The sequence below is a fragment of the Dipodomys merriami genome, unplaced genomic scaffold, assembly GCF_024711535.1.
Source record: "Dipodomys merriami isolate MVZ:Mamm:240054 unplaced genomic scaffold, mDipMer1.0.p SCAF_94, whole genome shotgun sequence".
Classification (NCBI taxonomy): domain Eukaryota; kingdom Metazoa; phylum Chordata; class Mammalia; order Rodentia; family Heteromyidae; genus Dipodomys; species Dipodomys merriami.
The window spans coordinates 738778-756003 of record NW_027206557.1 but is presented as its reverse complement, the minus strand read 5'-3'; the positions used below and the strand labels follow the sequence as shown (position 1 = coordinate 756003).

General features: G+C 42.5%; 1 protein-coding gene across 2 annotated transcripts in view; it reads left to right on the top strand.

The window, feature by feature from the left end:
• Positions 1-14549, top strand: part of LOC138821819 (probable G-protein coupled receptor 141) — a 37638-nt gene extending 23089 nt beyond the window's left edge. For both annotated transcript variants that reach the window (XM_070014278.1, XM_070014279.1), the window contains one exon: positions 11986-14549. In XM_070014278.1, the coding sequence (XP_069870379.1) occupies positions 11986-12917 (932 nt within the window). In that variant the 3' untranslated portion in view covers positions 12918-14549. The remainder of the gene's footprint in view (positions 1-11985) is intronic.
• The last annotated feature ends 2677 nt before the right edge of the window (positions 14550-17226 follow it).

The window sequence follows — 17226 nt, the reverse complement described above, 5'->3', positions numbered from 1 at the left end:
CTTGGTGCTTTTATCCAAAAGTGTTGGCACTTGCCATCTGTTGCACACATCTGTGAGCTGTGACTTGCTGTTTCAAGAAGGGACTAAACTCTCTAATCTGAGAGGTCACTTTAGCCATGTTTAGAATGTACAGCTCAGAAGCAGCTGGGTAGAAAAATCAGAAACAAACAAAAACAGGGCTGAGAATCAGATGGAAATCTGAAGAAATCAGTGACACAATCACTCTCCTTTCCCAAGATTCTGGTAGGAAATAACTCTCACCGCTGTGATATGGTATAAAGGATACCTGTTTGGAGGCCAGAGAAGAGGAAAGGAGAGTACAATACGGAGCTTGATGGCAGGGTTCCTGGTCCATTTTAGGCAAGGGTGTAGAAAAGCAGGATCAACCTGGGCTACAAAGTCCAGCAGAAATAACCAAGCAGTTTCCAGACAGCATCACAGCCAGGCTGGAAGCAGTATCTGGGGGACATCTGGTCTGGGGCAGTCATCGATTAATAAGGAACACCCAAATATGGAAGCCATGACATCAGAGAAAGGAGAGGCGAGGGGAGTGGGGGTATGGGAGGATTCAGGGGTGCTCAAGACACAGGAAGAGCCAGGAGGTAAACCATGATCCAAGAAGAAGGCAAGAACAGGATAGTCATGACCCTGGCACGTCTAGAAGGTCACATCTGGTCACTGATGCTGGGCACAGGGCAGAAGGCATGTATACATACCAGCCCTGTGAGCTTTGATGGGTCAGCTGTGGCTCTCCTGAATCTTTACCATCTATGTTGGACCATTGACTAGATCTAACCCTGACCACCTCTCAGACAGATCGTCCATCTCTGTCAGAACGAGGTAAGGACTTGAAGTCAAAAAAAAAAAAAAAAAAGAAGTGAAAAGAAATGAAGAAAGGGCTCACAATTTTCTCCAGGACAAATTAAATTTTGGTGATTAAATTGTGAGTGCAGTTTTTAATTTTTCTCTTACAAGGCAGTCTGATGGATAACTATTCCAACAGCTATTGGCTTTAGAGAATACAGAATGGGCCTTTTTAAATTACTTCTCCAAATCTCCCACTAGTGTTCAAAGTAATTGCCTTTCAGTATCCCAATAACTGGTCATGGAGGTATTAAGAGTATGTTGGATAAACCCAGGAGCATTCTCAGTTCAGGAGGACAGGGAATGAATATCTGTGGTGTGAGCCTGTGACGCATCCCAGGGTTCAAGACCACTGTTGGGGTCATGGCTAGACTTCTCTGAACCTCAATTTCTTTCTATAACATCTGGAACAAAAATATTCATGGTCAAGACTGCCTTGGAGGATTGTAAATAGTGTATATGAAATATTCATCCCAGTGCCAGGATTGGAGAAAGGTGTTGAGGACCCAGAATAGGAATTGTCAACCAATTGTAACTCAAAAGATGCGCAGTACTGAGGAGACTCAAGAAGGAATAATTGTAGACATGAACAAGTATTTCTGTCTACTTGCTCAGTAGCTGGGGTTTAAGGAAAGTGTTGCGGCTCTGGTAGAGCTTATATGTCAACACCACCGTGGATCTGTGGTGTTTCCAAAAGAGGTGCTGAGTAATTTCCAAATGAGAGCCCATCTTCCCCTCAGTAGAGACTGGGCATTTCTACAAGAACTGTGAGTAAAGATTGCTGGTTGAGTGAAGTCATCTGGATTAAATCTTAGATCTCCTTACTAGAAATAACTTGGCTTAGAGAGCAGAACAATCTTTTTGACTTAAGATATATTTTGTGTCTTGCACTTACTATAAATCTATGGCCATAAATAGTTGTGTATTTATGATCACTCTGTTTTTGGATATTACCTTCTGGAAATTGCCCAACATTTATAAACTTCTTAATTCACAGAAATGTCCATCATAGTTATTTATAACATAGAAACATAATGCCACTGACAATTTGATTGGTAACTTGTTGGAGATATCTATCTAATAAGATATGATAGTCATTTTTTTAAAAAGCAGAAACAAGCAGGACACTGTAAATCCTAGCTATTAAGGAGATTGAGATACAGAGAATCACAGTTCAAAGCCAGTCTGGGCAGAAAAGTCCATGAGGCTCCATCTCGAAAATGTCCAGCAAAAAAAGACCTGGAGGTACGGCTCAAGTAGTAAAGCACCAACCAATCTAGCAAGCAGAGCAACATCCTGAGTTCTACTCACAGTACTGCCAGATTAACTAAGTAACTAATACATATACATGCATATATACATATGTACATACACATTAATACTTTGATGAATTGCTAATGCAAATATGGGTTGGAAATTGCTATATATAATGTGATTATAATGATCTAAGTAACACAGATACATAGAAAGATAACAACAAGAAACATGCTAAAGTATTTAAATGAATACAAAAAATAATAATTCTACTTACCTCATTTTTCTTAGGCTTCATTAATGTAGTTGCCTCTTATTTTGTAATAAGATTAAAAGACAAAAATCACAGACAAAAAAACAATCCTGGTAGTTACAGGAGCAAATGTTGAGCTAAGGGTGAGCAGGTGGGGAGATGGATGATGGCAGTGGGGGAAAGGGAAGAATGCCACTGTGGGTGTGTCAGAGGAAACACTTGAGTGAATGGCTGCATGCAAACAGCCTTCTCCAGTGATTTCTTGTTATGTTTTGGTGTTTGCTGGAACCTAAAAAACAAACAAACCAACAAACTTGAAGGTGAAGAAGTTACTAGCAATTCTGAGTGCAGTCTTATTCCAAAATCCCTCCTCAATAGCTGAAACTGAAGATAACCCTATATCCCATAACTTCATGCCTCTTCTACCTCAATTAAGTTCTTGGTATGGCCCTCACGTTTGCATTTGTAAGTCTGAAAGCAAAGTTAGCTTATTTCTTTTGCTTTTTTCAGGATTGCATGCACAGATGTTAGAAACCTTGATCTTAGCAAAAGATATTTTTCTAACCTGAGAACTTTCCCCTTGTCACTTTGAGGAAGCACAGTACTCTGCAGCTTCTCTTTGGCTTTTTCAAATCGCGAGTATCATGATGCTTGTGCTTTGGGACCATTATTAAGTAAAGTTAGGACTGCTGCAATACCATGGCTCTGACACCAACACAGACAAGCTGAAAATCCAGATGGCTTCTTGGTGACCAGGTGTGGAATGCATGTAGTGTGGACACACCAGACACTAGGAGAGATGAAACAGTGTGGTATGAAATTCCTTCACGCTATGCAAAATAGCCTGCAATTGAAAACTGATTGGGGCATTTTGAAAATTTGCATTGAATATTTTTGGAGGAAACTGGACAGACGAAGCACAGAGAAGAGCGAACTATTGTACCGGATTTTGCCTGCCTGAATTCCTCCTCCCTAAAATTTTATATCAGTATGTTTACTTAACACCTTGTGTTTTGGGGCTGGGGATTCAGTAGGTTGAATGATGTGGTGGCAGGCAGGCAGGCTGGAGCATTCAGGAATTCCACAAGCTCCATCTCATCCCACAGACCTACGTCTTGAGAGCAAAGTGTAACCCTCAGACCACAAGGAGAGACTCTTTGAAGCAACACTTGTAGGATCCACATTCAGCTCAGATTCAGATTCCATATCTCCAGAATGACACAAACTATTGCAAAGTTGGTTGGTTGGTTGGTTCCTTGTGGAGAATCAGGTGGTAGAATGAGAGCCTGACAGGTGTGATGGATCTCTGTGGATCTTACCCTGAACAAACAAACAGAAAGACCTGGGACTTTCAACATCCTGAGCCTACATGGTATGAGGCAGTGTACACCGGCCTGGTAGGTGACCAGAGGTCCTTGCCCTCCCAGGCATAACTCCTAAAGCAATAGAAGAAATTACAACTCAAACTGCACCACCACTCTGGCTCAAACAGAATGCTTTGATCACTGAAGCTCACTTGCTCCAAGCTATCCAGACAAACATTTTTTACATTGTACAGAACAGAAAAAAAATGATTGTCAGAGAGTGAAAAACCTGACACTGAGTGTGGGGATCATTCTCTATTCTACTCAGGCATAGCATTCTCACAAATGCATTTCTACAGAGCTGATTTTTTTGTTATTATTGTTTTTCACCTGTTTCCAGTTATTTTTAGACAGTCCCCCCTCCATTTTTCCCTTGTGGTTTGTGTTTTTGTTTTCGGCTCACTCCGAGAGGATGTTTAATATGGGAGCTGTCATTCCCTGGTCTTTTCTCAATGCATATTGGCTAAATTGCTGCTTGACTTTCCCAGGGTGAGTGATTAAATTGGCTGCGCCTAGTTCTTTTCAACAAACACAATAAAATGGAATTGGTTGGAAGGATAGCTCAAAGGCAAGGAAGTCATTTGTCTGTCTTCAACCTCTCCTTAGAAACCCTGTTCTGTCTCTTGTAATTATGCTTGAGCAGCCATCCAGCTTCCCAGCCATGTTCTAGAGATGAGGGCCTCCTTGTGGGCTTACAACAGACCTCCACCTCGTGGGGGCTTCCCTCTACCTCTCTAGGTTTCTGGAGTCTGCTTGTGGCAGTGATGGGCCATAACACTGTTCTGGAAGGGAACTCAGGCCCTGAGCGTAAGCCAGTGACTTCATGTGCTCATTTGTGAAGGCCCTGTGTGGGCCTCAGTGTCTCCACAATAGAATGTGTGCATTGGATGCTGTGGCTTTTATGATTCCCTCAACACTGAGATCTCATGCTTTTTGGCTTGTGATCCTTGAGACAGGAGTTTCTTAAACTCTGCAGCTACAACAGAGACAGGAGCCGGTATGGACAAGGAAAGAAAGGGGACAGAGGGCTGTTTCCTCACCTTGCATCATCAGGAAGCTGAGCTCAAGGGGGCCATTTGTTGAGGTTGCAGCAGGAGGAAGTGAAGCCAAGATGGATGAAGAGCAAAAGGAGATAAGCAGGGACAGGGCCTGGCCACCCAGAGCCCTTGAATACTGCCATTGTCCACACTGAGCTGCCTAGGCAGAGAAGCCATGAGTCATACACTTCCCTGTTCTGTCCACATGAAGGCAATCAGTCCCCAGCTCCATTGACTCACTGTCTTGATTCGGACTTGGGGTGCTGGGGATTACACCCAAGGATTTAAGCATGCTAAGCACACACTCTACCACCAAGTACATTCTCAGCCAGTATCTCTTCCTTTCCTTTCTCATGATCAAAGGTCAGGTTAGCCAGAGCCAGTGGCTCATGCCTGTAATCCCAGCTACTCAGGAGGCTGAGATCTGAGGATCACGGTTCAAAGCCATTTTTCAAGGTTTTCAGCACAGGCAGAAATGTCTCCATGAGACTCTTATCTCAAATTAACCACTCAAAAACCTAAAGTAGAGCTCTGGTTTAAAGTGGTAGAACACTAACTTTGAGTAAAAGAGCTCAGGGACAGTACCCAGGCCCTGAATTCAAGCCCCCTAATTGACCAAAAATAACCCCCAAAACAATATTCAGGTTAGTCTTCCTCTCTCTTCTCCCTCCCTCTCTCCCTCTTTCTCTCTTGCTCAATAATATTGAGATGTTTCATTTTCTTTTACAAGTAGAAGGAATAACTTATAAATAATTTATATTAAGCAAACTGTAACTATTCTGTTAGTTCTAACATGGCATTGGTTTTCCTAACCCAATCCAAGAAGACTTCTTCTCATTTTAAGGCTGCATCTGATAGGAAGATGACGTTATTGCTGGTGGGATGCCTGAAGCACATCCCTTCCTCTCTCACCTGTGGCTTCAGTGACTTTGGTTATGTTGGGGCACATTCTCCCAGGCAGGCACTGACTTCACACCTATTTAAACCTGATCAACATAATCAATCACCAACTCATGATAGTACTTACCACTCTTCATCCTACTGCAAAAATTAGCCTGTGCCCTGGGACATTAAAATGTTATTTGCTAATCTAAAATCTCTTCATCACTCATAATCTCTAGCAAGGCCCCACAGAGTGTAGTTGTAGGTAAGCCGTGCCTGCACATTCTCACCTGTGCTCTCCTCATTCATCTCTTAGTCCCCACAGACAGTTGGTAACTTCCTGCATGTGCACCCAAGTCCTTTCTCAGAGCCTGGTCTTTACCTGGAGTGCTTTATCTCCCTCCTCTCTCCATCCAGCATTTGAATGCATCCTTTAAGATCCCGTCCCCGATGCAAACCTGAAACCAAGCATCTGTTACTCCATTTTCATACCTTTCCTCTTGAGTACATCTTAAAATAACTACTGCCCTTCTTGAGTTCTTGAAGCATGTTCACCAACTCATTGGAGTGCCTATAAATAATATAGATATTTCTTTCTCTCGAGCCAAACAGAAGGAGATGTAAACACAAGGAGATGCTTTATTCATTTCAGAGTCTTTCCTACACAAGAAACCCTTAAGATGAATTATTTGTTTACTAAATGATAGGAGAAGTCCGCAAGATTATAGCTGCTCATCTTTTTATACAAGGAGAAAGGCCTTGGCACCTGAGGTCTACATACCCATGAGGGTGGGAATGTCACAAACTCGGCAGGACTCTTACTTTGTAAGACTCTTATTTTGCAGGACTCTTGTAGATTATTCTCTAAGAGTGGGTCTGTGGCAGGTTTTTTTGAAGCAGCCACAGAAGTCACTTCCACCTGTAACTGCTGACATTGTGGTAGTCCTGAAGTCCTGGGCAGTGACCACCAAAGCCCAAAATAAGTCAGCCATTGGGAGGGGTTCTGTCAAGACACAAGAACATTGCCCCCAGCTGAGCCTCATGCAAAGCTACTGCCTGTGGGGTGTGGTTATGGCAGAAGAAGCAGCAATATGCAGGCAGGACGGGAGAACCAGAGTTCAGTGGAATGAGCACAGGCTGACTTAGCACAAACCAGTGGACTCTGGTTTTACACAGGGTGTCTACCTTCCATAAACTATGAGGGTCCAAGGAGAGGTTTTCAGAGGAATGACATCATTTAAGATGCAATGTGAACTTCTGTCTAGTGTTTAGCTGTGCAGTTGAAGTGTATAGAGAGAAGAAACAAGCTGGGAACATGAAAGAATATTCTAGGAATGGTGAGTCTGGAGCTTGGGTGGGTGGGTGAAGCTAGGACTGGAGAGAGAGGAAGTATGCCCTGAAATGTAAAGGGCTAACAGCACGATAGCTATTCAGACTTCATTCTTCTCATGGAAATAAACCAAGTAGGGCAAATGGAGTAACAGATGCTTGGTTTCAGGTTTGCAATGGGTACCAGATCTCGAAGGATGTACAGGAAAATTGGAGTTGGAGGCAATGGGTCATACTGGCTTTCTCAGGTCAATCCAAGAGATCAGGAAAGGCCTCTTGCACAGGACTTGGTGGTTCATAGGCAACTAGAAAGGCAGCCATGCTCCCTGGAGACAGCTTGCACAGGGTCTGTTGATGATTTTGGAAATCCTGACATCAGTTAGTGGTCTACCAGTTATGACTCTGTCAAAGAAAGGTTTCACAATTCAATATGGTTTCCACCATAATTTTACCTATCTAGTTAACAACCCGTTGAAAACAAATACGATAGTGTTGAAAGAAATCTGAAGCACAAGTGCACAAGCCCAGGGCTGGTGGCTCATGCCTATAATCCTAGCTACTCAGGTGGCTGAGATCTGAGGATATGGGTTTGAAGCCCGCCTGGGCAAGCAAACCTCAGAGACTCTTATCTTCAATTAACCAGCAAAACATCCAGAAGTGAAGGTATGGCTCAAGTAATAGAGCACTAGCCCTGAGCAAAAAAGCTCAGGGACAGCCCCCAGGCCCTGAGTTCAAGCCCTAGGAGGAGAAAAATAAAGCACACATAACTTCAATGTGGAATTAATGAAACAAAGAAGGAAGGAATGACATGCCTATGCAGATTCTTTTGTGAAGATATCTGGGGATGTCTGGGAAGACCAGTGGACTCTATGAGCAGTAGAATCTGAGCGGAGACCTCAAGCTGAGAGTGTTTGAACATGGTGAATGTATTTAGGGGAAGAGAAAAATGATGAGATTTGTGTGAGCAGCCAAAATAGAACCAACAAATAACTGTTGTTAATGTATTTTTTTTTAAAGAATTCTCAGACTCCCTGTATTTCAATGGGTTGTTTCCATGGAAACAGAAATGGCATCCCATACCCTCTTTCAGGCTGTACCTGGATGGACTGCTCTGCCTGGCAGACAGTATGTATTATATTAGATAACCAGCTGGGTTTGTAATTAAAGACCTGAGTTCATACTAACATCCCAGTCAGCTTCAAGCCAAAAAGGGAAAGAAGCATTGCTGGCTGGGACTCTCAAAGCCTAATTTACTCTTTTCCCTTTCTGTCTCCTTTCTCTTCTTTTTCTTTTCCTTCATTTTTAATTTTGTTCTGATTTCTTTCTCCTCCCCTTCTTTGTTCCATGTTCCTGATGAATCTTTTTTTTCATAAGTTTATTAAATCATTATAGATATAACTCTGTACCAAATACCAGCTACCACATGTTATTTATTTTAGTTTGTGTGTGTGTGTGTGTGTATGCGTGTGTGCGTGCGTGGACACATGTGTGTGCCAGTCCTGGGGCTCAAACTCAGGGCCTGGGCCCTGTCTCTGAGCTTCTTTTGCTCAAGGCTCACACTCTACCACTTGAGCCATAGAGCCACTTTTCTGAATATGTGGTACTGACGAATAGAACCTACAGCTTTTTCTGTGTATGTGGTACTGAAAAATAGAACCTAGAGCTTCATGCCTGCTAAGCAAGCACTCTACCACTAAGCCACATTCTCAGCCCTTTTTGATTTTTAAAGCAATATAGAGTCTTTATATCATAATAGTATGCCTGAAATATTTTATTTGGGTATCTTCTGGGTTGTTCTTGATTCATTCTTCAAAGTATCTGTGATCCAGACCTCAGGGAAAACTTCAAACCTGGAGCTTAAATATTGAACAGTCCAAACACATATCACATACACTTAGCATTCAAGAAAAAAAGAACTTCTCACTTAATAAAAGCACATTCATTTGACCATGCTTGCCAGGCACAAAGTTCAAGATTCCACATAGAACACACTTAAAAGTTACCAATGATCCTTGTTCTTAAGCACAGTCGCTCTCCCTGGGTATCTCCAGTGCTCCAGGTCCCACGTCTTGGCCATGCATTTATGACCCTGGCCTGTCTGTCAATACTTCATACCCCACTGCTTCTCCCAGACATTTTAGCTTTCCCAGTCTGGGGGTTATTCTCATCTCTGGATAGCATTTATTCTTTTTTTAAAAATATGTTCTTTTAACTTTATTTAGATTTTGTTTATGTGGTACCTAGGAATCAAACCCAGGGTCTCATGCCTGCCAGGCAAGCACTCTACCACTGAGCCACCTTCCCCCCCAGTATCTATTCTTATGTGTGTGCTGAAGTGTTTTGCAATGAGGACACTTTTTTCCACGATTTTAATCTTTGAACTTTTTATTTGTGCAGAAGTAGTTTTTGTAGTCGTAGGGCCTGAACTCTGGGTCTGGGCACTGTCCCTCAGATCTTCAGCTCAAGGCTAGCGCTCTACCACTTGAGTCACAGCGACACTTCGGCTTTTTCTGCTTATGTGATGGTGAGGACTCGAACCCAGGGCCTCATGCATGCAAAGCAAGCACTCTACCACTGAGCCACCTTCCCAGCCCCTTGTGCAGCCATTTTAATCTTCTACATTCTTTTTTCTTTCTTGATGGATGCTCAACTCTTCCAGACCCACAAAGGAACAGATTAGAAAATCTTTAGTAGTCTAGGTTTAAATAAACAAATTTGCTCTGGTGGAATTGATGTTGCTATGAATTGTTATAGAAAGAAACCACTATACAAAGATATCTGATCTATAAGATGTATAGGACACCATTAAATGTGAGTGAGAATTGTTTCAGCTTGCAATGTTTCAATTTCAGTACTTAGAATATAATTCTTTAATGTAATATTAACAGAATAATGTCCATTTTTTCTTATGCATCAGAGCAGAAGCTTTTGTATTTTGTCTGTGTGTGTGTGTGTGTGTGTGTGTGTGTGTGTGTCCTAGGGCTTGAACTCAGGACCTGGGCACTGTCCCTGAGCTCTTTTGCTCAAGGCTAGTGCTCTGCCACTTGAGCTACAGTTCCTCTTCTGGCTTTTGGGTGTTAATGTGAGCTAAAGAGTCTCACAGACTTTTCTTCCTGGGCTGGCTTTGAACTGAGATCCTTAGATCTCAGCCTCCTGAGTAGCTAGGATTACAGGTGTGAGCCACTGGCTTACCTGAAGAGGCTTTTGTTAAATTAGCATGCATTGGTAGTACAAAAGGTCTTCACTTCCATATATACAGATAATGTACTTGGCTTGCATTCACCCTCTCTATTGCTCTTTTCTTAAATCCTAGTTTTATTTTTTACTTTCAGTTTTTATTGGGTTTCCTCATCTATTTCCATAGGTGCATATGATATACTGAGATCATATCACCCCCATCTTTACCCTCACCACCCTCTTCTTTCTCCATTCTCTCCTCCTAGTACCCCTACCAAAAATCCCCCTTTCACATTCATGTCTTATTTGTTTTCTAGGCCTAAATTCCACAGATGAAGTAAGACATGAACTATTTATCTTTCTGAGCTTGGCTTTTCAAATGTGGGGGGTCTCATATATATGTTATATTTTACATATTTTTCCCCTGGTGCCAGACTCAGATCAAGATCCTTTTGCTTACAACCTATTCCATAGCTGGGATTATGGCTATGCACCACATGGTTTATTAACTGAGATGAGGGCCTGTTAACTTCCTTTCTAGACTGGCCTCAAACTGCAATCCTCCCAACCTCCACCACCTATATTCTGGATTAAAGGTAAACCACTGTACCCAGACATAGATAGTTCCTTGGATCTGGTTTTAAGATAATTACCACTATAACACAGAATATCCTAGACATGCAAGACTATTCATCTTTATCTTTAAAAAAAGTGAGAAGCCATTGAAAGAATTTAAATGTGACATGACTTATTTAGTGAAATTTAAAGGATTTGGTGCCTTAAATCATAAATTAGAATGTGGGATGAGAATCAGGGGGGGTTGAGTACTTTGGAGGAAAAATGACAGTTGCTTTGTTATGGAATTGCCAGGCATCTAGAGGCAAAACATGAAAATGTGGAGCCATGTCACCTTTCCAATGAGGAGAACTTAGCCAAAGCCTCGCTGGATGACAACAGACCCATGATAACGAAGCCAGCTAAACCCTTATTTTGCTTGCCTACTGATTTGACTTAACTGAGTTTTTTGTCAAGTTAATTGGCACAAGTTAGTCACTGGTGGCTCACACCTGTAATCCTGTCCTCAGGAGGCTGAGATCTGAGGATCACAGTTCAAAACCAACCTGGGTAGGCAAGGCTGTGAGACTCTTATCTCCAATTAATGACTAAAAAGCCAAAAGTGGAGCTGTGGCTGAAGGGGTAGAGCACTAGCCTTGAGCAAAAAATCTCAGGCCCCAAGTTCAAGCCCAGGACAGGTTAAAGAAAAAGGGTTACCAGCTATGATGGTTTGGTTCAAAATGACACCAAAGTGTGGTCCTCAACATGAAATACAACTCCCATAATGAAATATTAGACACCAATGATGGTACTTTTAGGTGGGATCGTCCACAGGTGATGAGGATTAGCTGACATCATTAAGGTAGCACCCCTGTGGCCCAATCACAGAGGCTTCTATTGAAAGAAGGCAGGACCAGAGGAGATGCAGACACAGGACCGCTGCACAATTCTGCTACCCTACCCGCAAGGAGGTTATCACCAAGGTGGCCCTTGGCCTTACAGAACTGTGAGCCAAAATTAATTGCTTTTCTTTATAAAGTCACCAGTCTGAGGGGTTGTGTGTTAGCAATCTAACATGGACTACTTCTCATGATGGCTTACTCCATTCTCGGTCTCTGATGGACACACAGGTGAAGTCATCTTTACTCTTAAGGCACATAAAGTTTATGTCGTGACCAAAGACAAATCCCACAGCCTTTCAGCGCCCAGTGGGAACTCTGCACAAGGCTCTGGGGGCTGGCGGGGCACACACCTGCCTTTTGTCTTTCAGGAGACATCTGGAAGATGGCTGAGCACAATACTTCTGGGAATTCCTCCTGCGATCCTCTTCTGACGCCCCATCTCACCAGACTCTACTCTGTCGTGCTCCTGGGGGGCCTGACAGGTATCATAGCTATCTTGTTCTGGCTGGTGAAGATGAACTCCCGCTCAGTGACCACCACGGCCGTGGTTAACCTGGTGGTGGTCCATGGAGTCTTCCTGCTGACCGTGCCATTCCGCCTGGCCTACCTCATCCAGGGTACGTGGGCATTCGGTTTGCCCTTCTGCAAATTCGTGAGTGCCATGCTGCACGTGCATATGTACCTCACCTTCCTCTTCTACCTGGTCATCCTGGTCATCAGGTACCTCACCTTCTTCAAGGGCAAGGACAAGGTGGAATTCTACCGCAAGTTGCACGCTGTGGCTGCCAGCGCAGCCCTGTGGATCTTGGTCATCGTGATTGTGGTACCTGTGGTAGTTTCTCAGTATGGGAATCGAGAAGAGTATGACGAACACCACTGTTTCAGATTCCATAAGGAGCTTTCCCGTGACTATGTGCAGATTCTCAACTATCTGATAGTCGTGTTTGTCATCGCCACAGCGGCCCTTCTCCTGGGATTCCAAGTCTTCCTCACCGTCTCCATGGCCAGGAGGCTCCGCCACTCTTTACTGTCCCACCAGGAGTTCTGGGCTCAACTGAAAAGCCTAGTTTTCATAGCTATCATCCTGGTTTGTTTTCTGCCCTACCAGATCTTCCGGATCTATTACCTGTATGTGGTCGGCCACTCCAAGGGCTGTAACCACAGCTTTGCCTTTTACAATGAAATCTTCTTGAGTGTGACAGCAATCAGCTGCTGTGACCTACTGCTCTTTGTTTTAGGGGGGAGCCGGTGGTTTAAACAGAGGATCACTGACCTGTGGAACTGCCTTCTGTGCTGTTAGCCTATACCAGAGTATTCACTTCTTTATAGGCAGGGCCCGGGAGGGAGGCTGGATCAAAACCTTGCTCGATTCAGCAAGACTAAAGGATTATAAAATATCAGAGCACTTGTCCCTGCTCATACTTGGTCCCTGTGGTCTCTGAAGGAGAAGACCCAGTAAGCTACAGTTGTACAGTGCTGGCCAGGACACAATGTCTACATGCCCCACCCAGGCAACATGGTCCAACAGGTGGTAGAGATTCATTAAGACTTTTTAAATTTTGAGGTTTAACACATGATCTTTTTTTGGTGGTGGAGGGATGTTCAACTACTTTTTTATTTTTTACTTCACTTTGATTAGGTCAATCCTAATCAGAAGCTAGCTCCAAAGGCACAAAACCACACTTGGATAACCAGACAAGAAAGTCCATTCTGTTCACGGCATGGCAAAACGCAGATAAGGAGATGAATAGAACAAAACATTTATAGATTATCTTAATTTATCCAGATCAAAGAGAAAGTCAGGACTAACACAGGTTTTCTTGATTTGTGTTTAGAAAGATTGAGTTCGACATGGGGAAATAACTGCTCAAAACCACCAATTTTGTTCTGTTTTTCAAAAAGTTCTAAATATGCTGAACACACCTAAATAGTGGTAAAACTACCCACAGAACATTCTGGCTGAGCACAGGTGCCTCACGCCTGTAATCCTAGCTACTCAGAAGGCTAAGATCTCAGATCTTGGATCAAAGCCAGCCCCATCAGGAAACTCCATGAGATTCTTCTCCAAGAAACCACTAAGAAACGGGAAGTGGTGCTGTGGCTCAAGTGGTAGAGCGCTAGCCTTTAGCTGAAGAGCTGAAGGACAGTGCCCAGGTCCAGAGTTCAAGCTCCACAAACAACCAACCAATCAACAAACAAACGAAAAAAATTCTGGACCAGTGGGCTGCTGACAGTCAAATGAATTCCTAAGGGAGATAATCTCTCCCTTTCTCACCTTTTCTCTTTTTGTGTGTGTTTGTGTGTGTGTGTGTGTGTGTGTGTGTGTGTGTGTGTGTGTGTGTGTGTGTGTGTGTGTGTGTGTGTGTGTGTGTTCACGCACATGTGTATGTTTGATTTCTGGTCAACTTTGGCCACAGTTTAGTAGAAGGGTTTTTTCGGGGGTAGGGGTGGGAAGGGGACATGAAGTTATACTAAAATCTTTAGAGTTCAGTCACTCTTAAGTTTATATAGCTTTTTGTTTGCTTGCTTTTGTTTTTGTGTTGGTCATAGGGCTTGAACTCAGGGCCTGGGTGCTGTCCCTGAGCTTTTTTTCCTCAAGGCTAGTGTTCTACCACTTGAGCCACAGCTCTACTTCTGGTTTTTTGGTAGTTAATTGAAGGTAAGAGTCTCACAGATTTTTCTGCCCAGGCTGGCTTTGAACTGTAATCCTCAGATGTCAGCCTCTTGAGTAGCTAGGATTACAGGTGTGAGCCACCAGTACCCAGTTAAACTATGTGTTCTTATATAAATGAAAACTACGTTATTAAAAAAGAAACGAAAAAGTTTTCAGAAACACTTGGAATAACCATTGTTTTAGACTCTATGAAATTATCCTGCATTTAGAAGTTTTCTGAATATTTAAAGAATGAATGAATAAATGTACTTCAAAGTAATAAAAAAATTGTAGCCTTTAAAAATATTGAATCATGTGGGTTTTCTTACCACAGTCTGAGTAATATGTTGTAAGTTGATTCATAACTTACAACATATGCCACATTGAACTATATTAAATGATTATCTTTAGAGCTTCTATAAACATTTGTTTGTTCCTTTGTTTTCTTTTCCTCCTACTCATATAATACTCCACAGCCCTCACGGTTTCATTAACTTGAAAGTTCCCAAGGAGCTATTCCACTCTCATACTTAATGCTTCAGAAAACCTCAAGTGATTCATGGTATGAATAGAAGAACAAGCACATTAAGAGACCTTTCTTGTCCCAGAAAAGGACCTTTTTCCTTTTCATCTCCATCTCCTTCTCTCTCTCCCTTTCTCTTTCCAGTCTCCCTCTTTTCTTTCTTACTCGCTTTTGTTTTTGTTCTCAGGAAGATATCATCTTAAATATCAAAAATAAAGCCAGGCTCCACTGGCTCACACCTGTAATCCTAGCTAGCTACTCAAGAGGCTGAGATCTGAGGATCACAGTTCAAAGCCACTCCATGAAGGAAAGTCTGTAAGGCTCTTATCTCCAATTAAGAACCAAAAAAGTCAGAATTGGAGCTATGACTCAAGTGGAAACATTCTAGCCTTGAGCAAGAAAGCTCAGAGACAGTGCCTAAGCCCTGTGTTCAAACCCCAGGACCAGCACACAAATACACAAACACACACACACACACACACACACACACACACATCAAGAATAGATGCCAAAAATTCAAACATATCCTTTCTTCAAGTCTCTCCACCTTCTGTCAGACCTGCAGTGTTCAGTTCATGAGGATCCAACCCTACAGGCCAGCTCTCAACTGATGCTCAATTCAACAGTCCATTGGGCTGTCATGTTCTTTGATTGCTCAATTGCCTTGCAGAATTTCAGTAACAGCAGTGCACATGTGCACAGCAATGACCACATTACTGAGCTGAGCAGTGACGCAAACCTGACCAAGGCACTGGGTTTTGTTAGGTATATTTGCCCCGGTTAAGATGCTTTACAATTAGGAGATCTGATAGATGTAGTGGGAACTCAGGCCTGCAAACACTAAGCAGAGAGAGAAAGTTCACAAAGGAAAAGGAACTGGGAGATGTGAAAGGAATGCTATTTTCCCAGTAAGACCTCACACCTGAACACATCCTAGTCAAGGATTTGAATTGTAAAGACAAAGAACAAATGTCATTAAAGCTAAGCAAGAGAAGGCCTTATTAGTAAGATATCAAACAATTAGGTAACTGTTAAATATTTTCTCTCACAGTATAGAGGCTGGAAGATGAGGAACTTGGGGTGTTGGGGAGATGAATACCTATTGGGTTTTGTTGATCATATCATGGCTGTACACTCTGGGAGCAAGCAAATAGTTATGTGTGCTCCTTGTGAACAAAGGGGATTCGGGGGCATTTCCCCCCGGGAGATTGTGGATGATCACCTGGTAACCAGGGTTTCTCCAACATCATGATTTTTCCCCTCTCCTTCACCTTGAGACCCTGTCATCACTTTCCCAAAGTTGCTTGAAAATGCCTTCACAATAGGATTCCTTTCTTCCCACCGAGTCTGTTTCTTCTGTGGTTCCTTCTGTGGTTCTTGCAGGAGAAAGGCCTTTTCCAGATTCCAGCTGCTTGGACTCATGTCTGTGCCCATCACCTCTGTGATATTAAGGAAGTTAATATTTCCTTGGTCATTTCAGTTGGGATTGGTTTTGTATGCTCTTCCCCTTTGAACCATCTTCAACATTTTGCCTTGCATTTAAATTTTATCTTCATGTTTAGTTTCAGAGCATTATATCCTAAAATGTTCTACCATTGTAGAAAACTTCCCTTTCATTGTCTTCATTTTTATCATAACCCACGGACTTATAAATTCACCTTGAACCTCTTTATAGGAAACACATACTTTGAATTTTATGAATATTTCAGAATTGGCTGACACACTTCACAGGTTTTTTTTTCCTTGTATTATTCCAAAAAACATTTTCCCAAGGTGCTTTCTTTACCATTAGAATAGTTCTTGTGGACTTGGTCCCACGTTATCTTTTGCTCCTATTTAGGTGTTTCTTGGTGATAAGAAATCAACCAGGCCTCAACAGTCCCTTCAATGGAGGTAGTGACTTCCTTTCAACAACTGCTTGTCAAGGTCATTTCTGGTGCCCGTAACTAGCCTAGAGGCAGACAAAGGCTACAGGGATTTTAGAAAACTCTCCCAGACTCACAGATTCTTACTTATGATTGCTAAGGCCACTGTGCAGATGCCAGCTCTGTGTGCCCAGACTAACTCTGGGTGAAGCTCTACCTTGTAGCCAGCCCTCCTCCACCCAGGAACAATGAACTTCTATATAACTTATTAGTCTTAAATGGGAGGTGATGGAGACAATGAGAAATGCAAGGGAGAGAGTCTTTTCTGAAGTTAAATATATTCACTGTTACATCACAAAATAGAATTTCATAATCTACCTGTATGGTATTACAACCCAATGGAAATATCAAAAACACAAATTATAAGAATATGTTTATATGACTTACAAGATGTTGGTTGTGGTTCTAGCAGCACAGAGATAATTTTCTTGGCAATATCAGTCAATTTCCAGTCTTTGGCCTCGGGTTCCCCTTTGGCTCAGTTTTGTGTATCATAGAGATATGGAAT